General features: G+C 36.8%; 1 protein-coding gene across 7 annotated transcripts in view; it reads right to left on the reverse strand.

Moving 5' to 3' along the window:
• Positions 1 to 387: 387 nt before the first annotated feature.
• LOC134529879 (FYVE, RhoGEF and PH domain-containing protein 6-like) overlaps positions 388 to 14,825 on the reverse strand; it is an 85,380-nt gene continuing 70,942 nt past the window's right edge. For all 7 annotated transcript variants that reach the window (XM_063364436.1, XM_063364439.1, XM_063364433.1 and 4 more), the window contains 2 exons: positions 5,831 to 5,940; positions 388 to 4,502 (listed from right to left, as the gene is read on the reverse strand). In XM_063364436.1, the coding sequence (XP_063220506.1) occupies positions 4,466 to 4,502; positions 5,831 to 5,940 (147 nt within the window). In that variant the 3' untranslated portion in view covers positions 388 to 4,465. The remainder of the gene's footprint in view (positions 4,503 to 5,830; positions 5,941 to 14,825) is intronic.

Consider the following 14,825-nt stretch of genomic DNA (forward strand, 5'->3'; position numbering starts at 1 on the left):
TTAGTGGCCAAACATTCAACCTACTGCCACAATACCGGTCACTATGTGTTCCAACTTTAAGCTCTATTTACTTAGTTGTAATTGTTTATAGTTAACCCATTTTTGCATAACACTGTACAAAAAATGCAGTTTATATATATATATATATATATATATATATATATATATATATATATATATATATATATATATATATATATATCAGCATCCTTGAATCAGGGTTCAAACACGCTACAATATCTCACACGAAGAGAGAGGGGGGGGGGGGGGGGGAGGGAACCTAACGCATGAGAGGATAACATAGAAAGGCAATACCTTCCGGTAGGGATCAACAGAGTGTGACCAAGAGTATGTTAAAACTGTGCCAAATGATTTACTGACAAAATGTCTAATCAAAATATTTATTATTAACAGGCAACATGACACAAATCTCAGGTAACAAATGACAAATATACAAACGACGTTCAGACAAAAAGACAGCTAGGGCCTGCCCAATTGAGGGCGTACAAATACATATAGGGCCCTAATTATTGATGCGAAAACATTCACAAGTATTGAGGCATGAGTATATGACTCAAGCCCCAAGCCCAGTCCACATGAAAAAGAAATCTACAGGCTATGTAAAATGGCTAAATAAGGGCACTGCCATATCGTGCATGCACTTACGATCTACTGTTTTCGTTCAACGCCACTGTCGATACTGACCCGACCTCACTCTCCGACCGCAACCGAACGACCCAAGACAAGCTCATACAGGAGCTTATATAGCAGCACCCGACAGATGGCGCTAGTGCGGCGGAGGAGAACTAAAAAGGGGTGGAAGGTGGAAATGGAGAGGGAAATCTACTGGTAGAAGCGGCGGAGGGGAACGAGGGTGGGGAATGCTAGGCCGCACGGGAGCTACGAACGAAACAACAGCTTCAATATATGTACAGGGTGTATCAAAATTCATGTTACGCTTGAGGGTAGAAAGCTCTTATTATTTGCAACCATTTTTGCCAATAAACATGTTGCCGAAAACGCGTAGTTAAGCCCCTGTAGCCCCTGAAAGAGTCAGCGTAGGCAACCTGTTGGGCTTTGTGTGAGACAGATGATGCTGTGGTGAATTACGTGTTTACGACGCCGGCCAGTGCTCGAGAGGACTGTATGATGTTGAATGCTGACCCCCGCCCCTTTTTACTTCCGTTGGTGGCGCCCTCACCTCTTTTCTTCCATTCGTGCCGTGCCATAGCACTGCGCAGCGTGACATCGCAGTGTGTTTTGATATCACTGGTGGTCTGTCGTTGACTGTTCTGTCGTACAAGCAAACTCGTGGTGTCATTTCTTTCGCTATGGTTCTGAAAAGGGCAACGTTTTAGTGGAGCTCAATGGAGTACACGTTTAGTGAGTACACGGACATGCTGCTTGTTTACGGGGAAGATAGACAAAATGGACGAGCCGCCCGTTGTCTGTACGAAGAACGATATCCGGGTCGTAGGGTTCCAGCTCACACCATGTTTGCAAGACTTACTCAGCGAATGCGTGATACTGGTACATGTACCGTCACAAGACCAAATGATGGTGCTCCACGCAGGGTTCGTACTCCCAGTTTTGCAGAAGATGTACTTCAGAGATTTGAGGAGAGTCCGGATACAAGCACAAGGGCTGAAGGTTCCGATATGGACACTGACAAATGACTGTTTGGCGAGTTCTTCATGAGCAACTCTTGTACCCGTACCACCTTCAAAAAGTGCAACACAAGAGTCCGGCGGACAATCCTCTTCGCATGACCTTTTCTCGTTGGTACATTCGAAGAGTATTGAGGAACCCCGAGTTAGCGGTTTTATGCAGCGATGAAGCAAAGTTCACTCAAGACGCTATTCCCAATTCGCACAACAGTCATGTTTGGAATGATGTCAATCCGCATGCAACATGTGTTACAGCTCGCCAGGAACGTTTTTCAGTTAATGTGTGGGCCGGTATTGTTCACGGCGTACTCATCAGGCCTTTTTTTCTTCCGCCACGACTTACCGGCGCCGGATACCTCCACTTCCTACAGAACGAACTACTAGGTCTTCTTGAAGAGGTTCCATTGCAAGTCCGACATGTGATGTGGTACCAACATGACGGGGCACCACCTCATTTTTCCCTGCAAGTGCGAGAGTATTTAAACCGAACATTTCCAAACCGATGGATTGGACGAGCAGGCCCCGTCGCATGGCCACCAAGGTCACCGGACCTAACCCCGTTAGATTTCTTTCTGTGGGGTTACGTAAAAGGGCTTATCTACGCTACGCCAGTAGAAACGGTAGAAGAGCTTACACAGCGAATCATTGAAGCGTTCGAAATCATAAGGTCGACTCCACACATGCTCCAGCGTATCCGTGAAAACATGATTCGCCGTTGCCACCTCTGTGTCGCTCAAGGTGGACGTGTTTTTGAGCCGTTGCTTTAGGCTGTCACGTTGTTAAAACGTATGCAACAATTTTAATGTTGTGAAACAAAGCCGAAGCTGTGATTGATTTCAGAGTGAAATTAAAATCTGTGCCACGATTAAAAAGGTTATTTCTCTACTCAAACGCCCGCACATCCACAACATAACACTCTACAACGGGTTGCCTACGCTGACTCTTTCTGGGGCTACAGGGGCTTAACTACGCGTTTCCGGCAACATTTTTACTGGCAAAAATAGTTGCAAATAATAAGAGCTTTCTACCCTCAAGCGTTGTAACATGAATTTTGATACATCCTGTATAAAAGAGTTTATAAACAATTTCTACAGATTCGCCTAAAACTATTGAATGTAGGCTATAGAACTAATATGTAAACAAGTGAATATAATTTTTTTCTTGTTCACTGTAAAAATGGTGGGATTTCACGAAAATAAGAAAACTCAATCTAATTTTGTGGTGTTAAACGTTTTAACATTTTTGAGGCGCTTAAACGTCAACAAAAAAAGTATTTTCCATTTAAATTTTGTTATCATGAAAAAAATTTTTTTTTTAAATATTTTGTATTTCCTTGACTTTTCCTGGTATTCAATGATCATTTAAATTGTCCTGATTTTTCTTGATTTTTCTGGTTTTCTATACCTGTAGCTATCCTGTAAACGGTGTGAAATAATATGAGTTCAAAAGGTTTTACATGTTTTAGACAATTAGTAGATACCACTTAAAATATAAATTATATTATTAAATTTAAATTTTTTTAAATCATTCACTGGATGCAAGAACATTAAAATTATTAAAGTTGACTGTGGTAAAAATGTTTGTCAAAACTTTGTATTATTGGATACTACTTACATAAAATAACTTACAATTTATTTCCAAAATTTTGTTCATAGTTTAGTATAAAACTAATATTACCATAAATAAAGCCCATTATTAATGTGTTCATATACTATGCAAAACAATAGTAAAAATTAAATGTTGCTTATTTGCAAGTCAGTTTGATGATATGGGAAGATTTGAGGTGATTTAAATTAATTGTAGGTGCAGTCTCTGCATGTTTGTGGGGTGTATCATACAATCAGATACATCTTTCTATGGTAAACAGGAAAGTTAAGTAAGTAGATTTACATAATTTTTGTTTGAAAAATTTAAAAATTATATCATAAAAAATTTAATTATTTGAGACAGTAGCATAACATCAAAAAAACCAAGAACCAGCACCATTAACACATAACCTGATAAAACTCTTAAGATAAACAAACAATGCCTAAAATAGCCAAAAATGGCCCTTGTGTCGTGTTTCGATTAGCCTGGAAATCGGAACTATTTGTGTGTCAAAGACAATATTGTTAAAAACAAATTATCTTTTGTTTACAACTATCCATACACATAGAAACAGTAAACAAAGCTTACAGAGAATTTTTATTAAACAGTAACAACTTAATTGAAACAAAGTCAGACATTGTGAAACTGGCCCAAAGAGTAATCTGTACAACAATTATTTTATTTGTAATAGGAATTATACAACAGCGGTGTGCCTTATCATGCTCATATGAAAAAAAGTCATAACATAACCTGTAATTGTCTTTATAATGAAACTTTACAATCAAATTTTTACTAGATTATCAGTGTGTTATTTACACTTCTCCAGTATTTTTTAGGCAAGTGAATTATTGTCTAGATATTTCTTTTTTTTACATATGTTTTAACAATCTTCTTATTCTCAAAAGACTAAGAAATATTGCATTAAATATAATTTATACAACATGGCAACAGTTTACAACATACATAAGTATTATAAATTCATAAAAGTTTATAACTATAAATAACAGACTAAAATACATATTATAATACCTATGTACAAAATTTAAATACAAATAAGGCAACAGTTTGAGCAAAATTACATTGAGCAAATATCAGGTAGTAAATTTTTACATAATATTAAGATCCTACACATACATTTGTACTTGGAAGTAGGCACTTAACAACAAATGTGTTCCATAGCTTTTACAAGTATCTAAAAAAATTAGCATGTTTTAAAATACAGTCTGCGCTTCCAAGGCAGCAATCCACCTGAAAAAAATTTCACAATATTCAAACCATGGAAATAAAGCAATAATAATTCCAAGCATTATCAGAAACATAATTTCAGTACAAAAAGAAATTATTTTTTCACTAAATCCAAATTGAAAACATCAATACAGAAAAGTGACAGGATTAAATATTAAAATTTTACAATAACATTATAAATACCTACACACTGCTGAACTACAAACAAAGCAATGATCAAATTGACAAGCAGGTATTGTTGTATCCCAGGGGTTCTATGCAGGTATGTAGGTCGTGGAAGTGGCTTGGCTGCGTGTAGCAGTTTTACAGCACCTACTCCCACCTGCCCCTCAGCCTTTGTCTGAGGTGCGTGCTAATTCTGCATCAGATGCAGCAGCCCACAGGAAGTGTGTGAAGGTCGAGTCGTGGGTAGTAGATAGCTGGGATGGGATTGGTTGTTTTGAAGCACGTGGATTAGTGCGTGTTTTGAATGTGGTAGCGTGGCGTGGTTTGGTGGCACTGAGGCAGAGGAGTCACTTACCGGATGAGGGAGAAGACAGTCATAGAGTTTTGATGCAGTGACATTGTTTCCTGATTTCTTGAAAGGGCAAAGGACCCTTTTCCACTGTTCATCATGTAACAGATAAGTACCATTTATTCTTTTCTGGTTAGAGTAACTTATAGTGTTAAAGTAATGTAAGCTGAGTAGTTGCTTGTTTGGAATACCACCACTAATTTTGTGATTTACAAAGCAAAAAGTATTGAGTAACCACATTCTCTTTAAACAAGTGTTATGTCTTTTCAAGGTTGAAATCAAGTTTAAAGAATTGTTAGGGCATGACAGGCACAGTTGGCCTTAAGGTTAATTATTTTTTAAGTACCGATTTGAGTTGTGAGACGTGGAAAATTTTTGATAAGCATATTGCTGAGGAATGAAAGGCTATTTCATTTTTGTATAGTGCTGGCATTCATGATGAACTAATTTAATTTTGTGTCCTGCCAACCAATATCTGGTTTTATTATTTAATAGGTTCTTTCAAGATTATGTTCCTATAGTCTTTTCTGTTGTTTTCTGAAGTTATTTTATTGTTGGTTTCGACAGAGTTCCGACAACATTCCTTGTAGGTACTTCTCGCGCAGAGCGAGTTTGCAATAGTAAATTTGTATCGCACTTCAGAACAGAGTTAGGCTTAATATGTACAAACACTACCTTCAATTCATATTAGAATAAATTTCCGAAATATATTTTTGGATAATTTTTCAAACAACCTGTAATTGAGAAATCATCAGAAAATCTGGTATCTCTCTTCAAGCTTTTTATATGTAATCAAAAAAATGAACAAATCTCTTACTTGGCAGTCATTTGTTCACTGTCTGCATAAAAAGTTATTGGAGTCTGTCCAATGTGGTGCAACTGAAAGACTAGATTCTTGTCAATACCTTCGTACAATGATGCGGACGCCTGCAAATACAAATTTACACTTAATTTAGTTCAATAATTACATTTACGGTTATTTATTGCAAGCTTTATTGACAGAAAATAAGCATAAATACATACTATGGTATGGCCTCAATCACAACTTTCTGTTAAGAGGAAATACGGAGGGGTGAAATGTTTCTACCAAAAGAAACCCAGTAAGCCTATATATGTATATTACTGTATATACACGAGGCAAACACAAAGTACACTTAATGACAACAGACATTAAAATTACAAATATCAACAAATAATACACTACCACAATATTATATAATAATATGATACCAATAGAAAAAAATCAAAGATTTGAAAAAGATTTTCAAGACAAGTTGGTTAATATTAATATAAAATGGATGTAAGTTATAGAAATTTATATAAAATTAAGAATTAGTTTCATAATAGACAAGACTTAATTGAAATTTATTTATGTAAATTAGGACACATACCTAATTTGCTGTCAACAAGATTAGGATATTTATCTACATTATTAAAATTGTTAATCTGTATATAATGTAAATTTTGGTAAGAGTACAAAGTAATGTCTGTGAATGATTGTTAAATTGAGGATTCTGAGCCCAGAATTACCAAGGAAATAATTACAGCTTATTTATAATTATAGCAATTGTGGACGAAGAGCAAATCTATGTTATTGTTATATTTTAATGTTTTATTTATTTTGCTACTGTTGTTTTTCAAATCAACTCAATTTTAACCATTTTCAATTTGTTTGGAAAATATCACAGCAACTGACTTTTTTTTACTGTTTGTAACTAGTCCTGTTTGTGTGAATGAGAGAAAGATATGCTTTAATCAAATTAATAACTCAAATAAAAAGCAGCAAGTTTGTGGTGTAAATAAACACAACAGATTCCAGAGGTACATGTACTATATTGTAACCATCTTCACCCTGATAATCATGATGATCATACAAATACTCACAGATGTTCTATTAACATAAAAAGTGTAAATTCCATGGTTGCTACAAGCTTGAAATTCCAAAATTCCCTTACTTTTTCAGGTTTTCCAGACCTGAACTTAAAATTTCCCTGATCTTTCACACACGAACAAATCTGCAGCACCAATTGATGTTGACGATTTTTCTGCAGGAAAATAAGGTTTTACGAGCCGTTCAAATGTCCCATTTTCATCTTAAAACATATTCATACCAAAATAAATTAATAATTATATGATAAAACCTTTTTTCTCTGAAGAAAACACTAGCAAAAGACTTCAATTGCACTTATATGTTTTAACTCTGTTAAACTTACCCTATTAAAATTAATTACTTATTGGGTATTCTGAAGGAAAGCTTCTTTTCTGGAAAATCGTTATGAGTAGCATTTTTACTCTCTGACAATTTCCAATCATTCAAATTGTTTACTAGTAGTTTACCTTGAACAATTTGGGTAAATATTTACTTGGGCGGTATTTCCGAAAAAAAATGTTAAAAATCCGAAAATACCTTTATTTTATGCTCTTCAACTTCCTCTTTTCATTAAAAGTGGCAGAGGTAAGAAATTCCAAATACTTTAGGAGATATCGAATTTTTAAATTTCATCATATGTAGTTGAGCAGTATTTGCAAAAAAAAATGTTAAAAATCCGAAAATACCTTTATCATATGCTCTTCAACTTCCTCTTTTCATTAAAAGCGGCGGAGATAAGAAATTCCAAATACTTTAGGAGATATCGAATTTTTTATTTTTGCAATACAAGACCTGTGGAACCATTCGAGCGGCGCCATATTTGTTATTTTTCCGTGTTCGTGAATACGTGAATCGTGAATGCGTAATTAATAAAATGGTTGATTAGGTCAGGTCAGTTACATTATTAATACTTTCAAACTAAGCCGACATTAAAAATTATTTTGTGAATTAATTTTAATGGCTGTTTAGTTTTAAAATATTTATAATGTAACTGACCTGACCAAACAAACCCGGACAGAGGGTGAACAGTAAACTAAAATGGTCGATTAGGTCAGGTCAGTTACATTATAAATACTTTCAAACTAAGGTGATATTAAAAATAATGTGAATTAATTTTAATTATTCTTTAGTTTTAAATTATTTATAATGTAACTGACCTTACCTAACAAACCCGTAACAAAGGATGTACAGTAACAACTCACGTAAATTTTTTTGTTACTTATTACTTGCGCAACAATATCAAAATAACAAATAAGACTTTAAAATTAGAAACGTTAAAAACTCACCTAAGTTGGAGGCGGTAATTAAACACCGTTTTAAACAATAATTGAACTAAATAATCACGTATTAGTTCATTTGAATTCTGGCCTATCACGAACAATCACGTGACATCATTATCCAATAAAAAAAAAAGATACTCGTACGTAAACAAGAAACAATGGTGCACGCACGCCACAGGAATGCGCTGGTTATGTGCTGAAATTTAAAAATTCGATATCTCCTAAAGTATTTGGAATTTCTAATCTCCGCCGCTTTTAATGAAAAGAGGAAGTTGAAGAGCATATAATAAAGGTATTTTCGGATTTTTAACATTTTTTTTCGCAAATACCGCTCAACTACATATGAAGAAATTAAAAAATTCGATATCTCCTAAAGTATTTGGAATTTCTAATCTCCGCCGCTTTTAATGAAAAGAGGAAGTTGAAGAGCATAAAATAAAGGTATTTTCGGATTTTTAACATTTTTTTTCGGAAATACCGCCCAAGTAAATAAATACCACAATTTGTTATGACTTAGTTATCATAGCTAACCTAACCTAACCAACTGCAAAATTTGATGTCAAAATTAAAAATCAATAGGGATGTGCGAAAGTGACTTTATCCACACGAAATGAAAGTGAAAGAAAATTTATCAAGTTTCGCGAAAGTGAAACGAAAATGAATTTTTCTATGAGATAAATATATTCTTAACGAAAGTTAAGCGAAATTTTTTAATTAACAAAGAAAAAAAGTGCCCCAAAATTTGCTCTTCAGTAATAAATTCTATTACATAAATCATTTTGGTACCTTTTGATGTATATATAAATATTACTATTTAATATAATCAACATCCGCCCTAGACCACACAACACAGCCCCATGTCACTCGTAAATTTCAAGAATCAATCCAGATCTTTCAGCGCACAGACTATTTCCTTTACAGTCGTAATGTCGCAGTCTATGATAATATATTTATTCGTGCATGGTACTGATGAAAAAATACGTGAATACTGCGGAACGGCCGCTATCTTGCACCACTGTCACACATGGCTAGCTCAATAAGCTGTAAACCAGGCAAGGGACATGGTCAAAACAAAACATAACAAATGGTTGCTGCCAAGTGGTCATTACATGCAGTGACTTGTTGACCTTTTTGTCTAATTGGCTGTATATTATGAGGATTTTATATGCCAGTCAGAGTATGTAAAATTTAAATAAAGCAGACGACAATGTTTTTGTTTGGCTGTGCGTGAATAAAAGTAGGTACGTTCTTTGTTTATGTGTACTAACAGTTCTGGAATGTATGTTTTACGAATATAGTACCTACACTACTGTTTGAAAGCAAATGAATCAGGTAATTTTTCAAATATTGCATGATTTTGTTTTGATACCTAGGCCTACGGTAATCACGGTTGAATTTTGATTACTTTATCTGCCATGTTTGTTCAAATTATGATTTTACCGTATTTTCATTAACGTGAGTTTTTTTCATCATAATGTAATAACATATGCAAATCATATAAAGACATTACAGTAGAATCTCAGTGCTAAGTACTTACAGGTACCTCAAGTTTTTGTACTTAGTACTGAAACATGCATACATATCTTTACAAAGAGAAAAAAATATATATAAAAAAAAGCTACAGGAGAGCCGCAATGCCATATGTATTCGCAACTGCAACTTGCTTTTTTCCCCTTGTCTAGTTCTCTGAGTATATCCACTTTTTCCTTAAGCGTGAATTGCTTTCGTTTCTTTTTATCTCCAGGATCATTCATATTGTAGCACAAATACAATGCGGTGTCTAAATAACGTAACCTGAAAATAAACTCAACAATAACAATAAACAATCCCGGCACAGACATCAAACAGTATTTTTAGCGTAGCGTAACACTTTTGTCTAAATAATTAATACTTCTCTCAAACCTCCGTCTTTCGATGTATCGAATGGTGTTGTGTTGCTCACGTCGCATACTACGTACGGTATAATCTATGGTTGTGCGCGCAACTGTTTGTTAACTTTGTTTTGAGAATTTAGAGGTTAGAAAATACGTTGCGGTGGTATTTGTGTATCTTTGTTCTACTACATTAATCATTTAGCTGGAAATTTATTTACCAGTTTAAGTAAATTTTGGTGTAGTAATTCCACGCTACTTGTATTTATACGTTATAGTGAAAATATGATACTTTAAACTGAAACCGTGTTGCATGGCGAAGATATGATTATGATTATTATTATTACTTATTAACCTGCAATTGGGCTTTCACCCAGTGGCAAGAACTCCCACTCACTCCCCTCTCCCCCCCCCCCCCTCCATCAGCTTTCTCCTCAGCTCCCTCCCATCCCTGACCTCCACCATTTCCTCCCCCAGCCCATTCCACTCCCTCCCCGTCCTCACCAGGAAGGTGTTCCGCCCTCTCTCTGTCCGCCTCCACACCCTCTGGAGCTTACATCTGTGGTCTCTTCGTCCTCTGTACTCCCCTCTATGTACTTTGCTTCCCAATTGCCCCCATCCCCCTTCCCCCTTCAGCACCTTGAACATCCTGACCAACCTTTCCACTCTTCTTCTCCTCTGTAACGTTTCCCACCCCAACTCCTTAATCATTTCCGTTGGGCTATGCAGTTTCCCATCCTGCCCCTCCCTCCTTCTCCACATTCCCATCACCCACCTAGCCGCTCTGCGCTGCACCCCTTCCAGCTCCTTCACCTCAGTCACCAGGTAGGGGGTCCCAGACCGCCGCCGCATACTCCAACATTGGCCTGACCAATGTGGAGTATGCCTTCTCCTTTGTCCTCCTCCCAGCTCCCTGCAGGGTCCTACCAAGCAACCCCAGCGCCTGCCTTCCCCTCCTGACCACCCCCTCTATGTGCTCCGCCCATCCTAGGTCATTTTTCAGTGTCACCCCCAGGTACTTATATCCTGCTGCCTCTCTTATCTCCTGCCCCTTCCAGTAATATACATTTCGTGTGACTTTCCTCCTCTTTGTAAATCTGACAACTTTTGTCTTACCAACATTCAAGGACATTCCATTTTTCTCCGTCCATTGCTCCAACCTTATCAAGTCCTCTGCTAAACATCCCCCTTCCCCCACAACCTCATACACTACACAGTCATCTGCAAATAGCCTCCATCTGGCTTTCATGCCCTCCCCCAGATCGTTTATCATAATTGTGAACAACAGAGGCCCCAGCACACTCCCCTGTGGCACCCCCGACGTCACTTCCCCCTCCTCGGAGCTTTCCTCACCCACTCTCACTCTTTGTCTTCTATTCCTCAGGAAATCACCCACCCAGTTTACCACCCTTCCATCCCTCACCAGCAACTCAACCTTTTCCATTAACCTCCTATGGGGGACCTTATCAAACGCCTTTTCAAAATCTATAAAGATTGCATCTATCTGCTTCCCCCCGTCCACCGCTTCCACCAGGTCTTCCAACAGCCCAGCCATCTGGGTCTCGCATGAAAACCCCATCCTGAATCCATGCTGCCTGTTATCCACCCACCCCAGATCTTCCATTTCCCCCTTTACGTACCTTCCTACCAACCTCTCCATCACTTTTCCTACACAGGACGTCAAACTGACCGGCCTGTAACTTCCTGGCTCCGCCTTATCATTTCCCCCCTTGTAGATGGGAACTACCACTGCCTCCTTCCATTCCATTGGTAGTTTCCCCTCCTCCAGAGACTGCTTGAAAACCTCCAACAGGTACTTCCCAATCTCCCTATCACCCAACTTCAAATGACTATTCCCTATACCATCTGGCCCAGCTGCCTTTCTCCCTTTCAACCTCCTGATCACCTTAATTACATCTGTCAGTCGCAGCTCAAAGGCCTTCCTGCCCATTAAACTGTCGTCCTCTTTACCCTCCCATGCCTCCCCCTTTGTAAATACTGCCAGATATTGCTCCTGCAGTAAGTCTGCCTTTTCCCTGTCCTCTGTATATTCCTGCCCCCCTCCTCCTCTGAGAACCCCTATTCCCTCCTCACCCTTCACTCTTCTTATGTATCTGTAGAGCTCCGTCCCATTTACCGTCCCCCCTTCCCCCATCAGCTGTTCCATGTAAGCATCCCTTGCTTCCCGCGATTTCCTCCCTAGTTCCTTCCCAAGCGCCTTCATTTCCGCCTCTATCTCCTCTCCCCCAAGCTTCCTTGCCCTCGCATGCAGCCTCCTACATTTCCTTTTCAACACTTTCAACTCCCTTCCATAGTAGGGAGGGTCACCTCCTTGGCCTACCCTCCTATGAGGTACAAAACGGCGAGGACTTAAAAAAAATTCGTTAAGTGAAATATACTTTATAATAAGGTACGTTATTGTACCGGTATTCTACTGTACATTTTTATTAAATTACGATTTCTTTTTCAACTAGGACAAACGAACTTCGGTAAGCTATTGAACTTTCGTTTGGCTCGAAATATTTCGCTAAAAACGAACTTCGACAGATGAAATTCTTACCGAAATCGAAAATGAAATTAGCAAAATTTCGATTTCGGTATCGGTATACCGAACATTCGCACAACCATAAAAATCAATAGTACTGAAGTTGGAAACACTTAGAATAATGAGTATAACCAAATTTGTAATAAAATTTTAATTACAATAATATAAACTATATTTATTTTGTGTTTACTTAAGGTTGCCAGTTTCACAAGTTGAGGTTACCTGATTTTGAAAGCTAGTTTTACGGGTCACTCACTTCATACCAACGTCCTTGCAGAATGGCCATGCCACACTTCATAGCACATAATGTTGTTTTTTCTTAACTTTTTTTTGAATTTATAAATTATTCCGTTGCCATTTTGCCCCCCACCAGTAACAAAACATGTGCGGTCTGGTTTTTTATTTCATATATAGTAGAACCACTTTCAGTCGAACCTCGATAAGTCGAAAACCTCCCAAACTCAAAAAAATGTTGTGTTCCCTTCCATTCAAGCCCCAAAACCTCCATTGCTCGAAATCTCAACCCTCTATTTGTCGAAATAATCAGTGAGTCCCTCCAAGCCATTTTGGTACAGATTTTCCCTACATAACTCGAAAAATTAAATTTGACCTCTGTATCTCAAACATAGCATTGTTATATTTTACAACCTTTACAACTCGATTATTTGAAACTTATTACCTCTATAGTTCGAAGAAAAATAAGTTACCGACTTTAAGAATTTGTCGACAATGTAAGTACACCATTGTTTCTTAGAAATCAATTTAGGAGTATACAATAAATAGGATTACCACAAATATATGACTCACGTGTTTGCTTGCTTGGTGTCAGGTGTTAAATTTTATTATTTTTGATTTCATTTGAACTTTAGCGAAGCAAGTCATTTGTTGTCGACTGTTACGACTGCTACAAATCAATTTGTACATCAGTTTACAAATAAAATTGTTAAAACATGAGTGCTGTGAAACGTAAACTGAAAACTTTGAGTCTCGTTGAATAATTGGAAGTGCTCGAAGCTGTGAAGAGCTGTCAAAATAAGAACGATGTTGCTGAACAATTTGGCCTGCCAATGAGTACTCTGTCAATAATAATAAAAAATGAATCAGACATCATGAGAAAAATATAAAAAGTCAAAGTTTGCCCTGCAAAAGATGACGAATTGCAGAATTTCCGGGCTTGGAGGAGTACTTACTTAAATGGTTTGAGCAGTGTCGAAGCCAAAATATCAGTGTTAGTGGACCACTGGTACAAGAAAAGGCGGAAACATACTCTAAATCATTGGGACTCGCTAATTTCAGATTTAGATGACATAGAAGACTCGAACAATACTACATGCGCTCCATGGGTTTCCATCAAAGAGGCAAGAACCGCATTGAATACTTTACAGAATTTTATAGAGCAAACCAGCAACTCTGAAGAACAATATTTTTCTGCTCTTTATACCTTAGACAATGCTAAAGACAGAGAACAACCAAATTATCTAAAGCAAAAAACAATTACTGACTTTCTTTAATGCCATATTTTTTTTATATTAAGGATGTTTTGAAATAATGTTGATTTATAATAAATAAAAATATGTTTGTCACCTCTGCAACTTGAATTTTTATTTATTTTACCTCTCTAACTCAAAATGTATATAAATGAATCTCAACCTCTTTATGTCGAATGAAAATCCGCTTAAGTCAAAATCCTCCATAAGTCGAAAACTCTATAACTCGAATTTTTCACATCTCCCTTCGAGTTCGGCTTACAGAGGTTCTACTGTATATTGTTTAATATTAACACATAACGTACGTACGTAGGTATCTGTCCATATGAACATTGGAAAATCATAAATATATTCTAGTTGAAAACACTTCGGTCTTGATCTCCTTAAAACAACAAAAATTATTCATTGAAATTTATTGTTAGTGATTGAATTATTCTGCCATTTTAAACAACTCTTAGTTATTTTATTTCTATTGATTTGCAGAAGCGGGTAGTCTCCAGAATTATTGCAAATAAATTCTGTGTTTGACTACTGATGATACAGACCCATCAAAATAAATGGCAGCGTAGTAAAATCTTTGGTAAAATTAACACAGTTTGAGATTGAAATACGTGTTTGCAAACAATTACTATTGATTCACCTAAATTTATTGAGTGAAGGCTATCGAACTTGAGTGTGAAAATGCGTAAAAACCCTTTTTGTTGCTCAACTACGTGTTTACAGTAAAAAGCATGAGAATTCATGAAAAGAAGGAAAATC

Source organism: Bacillus rossius, chromosome 2 (genome assembly GCF_032445375.1).
Source record: "Bacillus rossius redtenbacheri isolate Brsri chromosome 2, Brsri_v3, whole genome shotgun sequence".
Lineage (NCBI taxonomy): Eukaryota > Metazoa > Arthropoda > Insecta > Phasmatodea > Bacillidae > Bacillus > Bacillus rossius.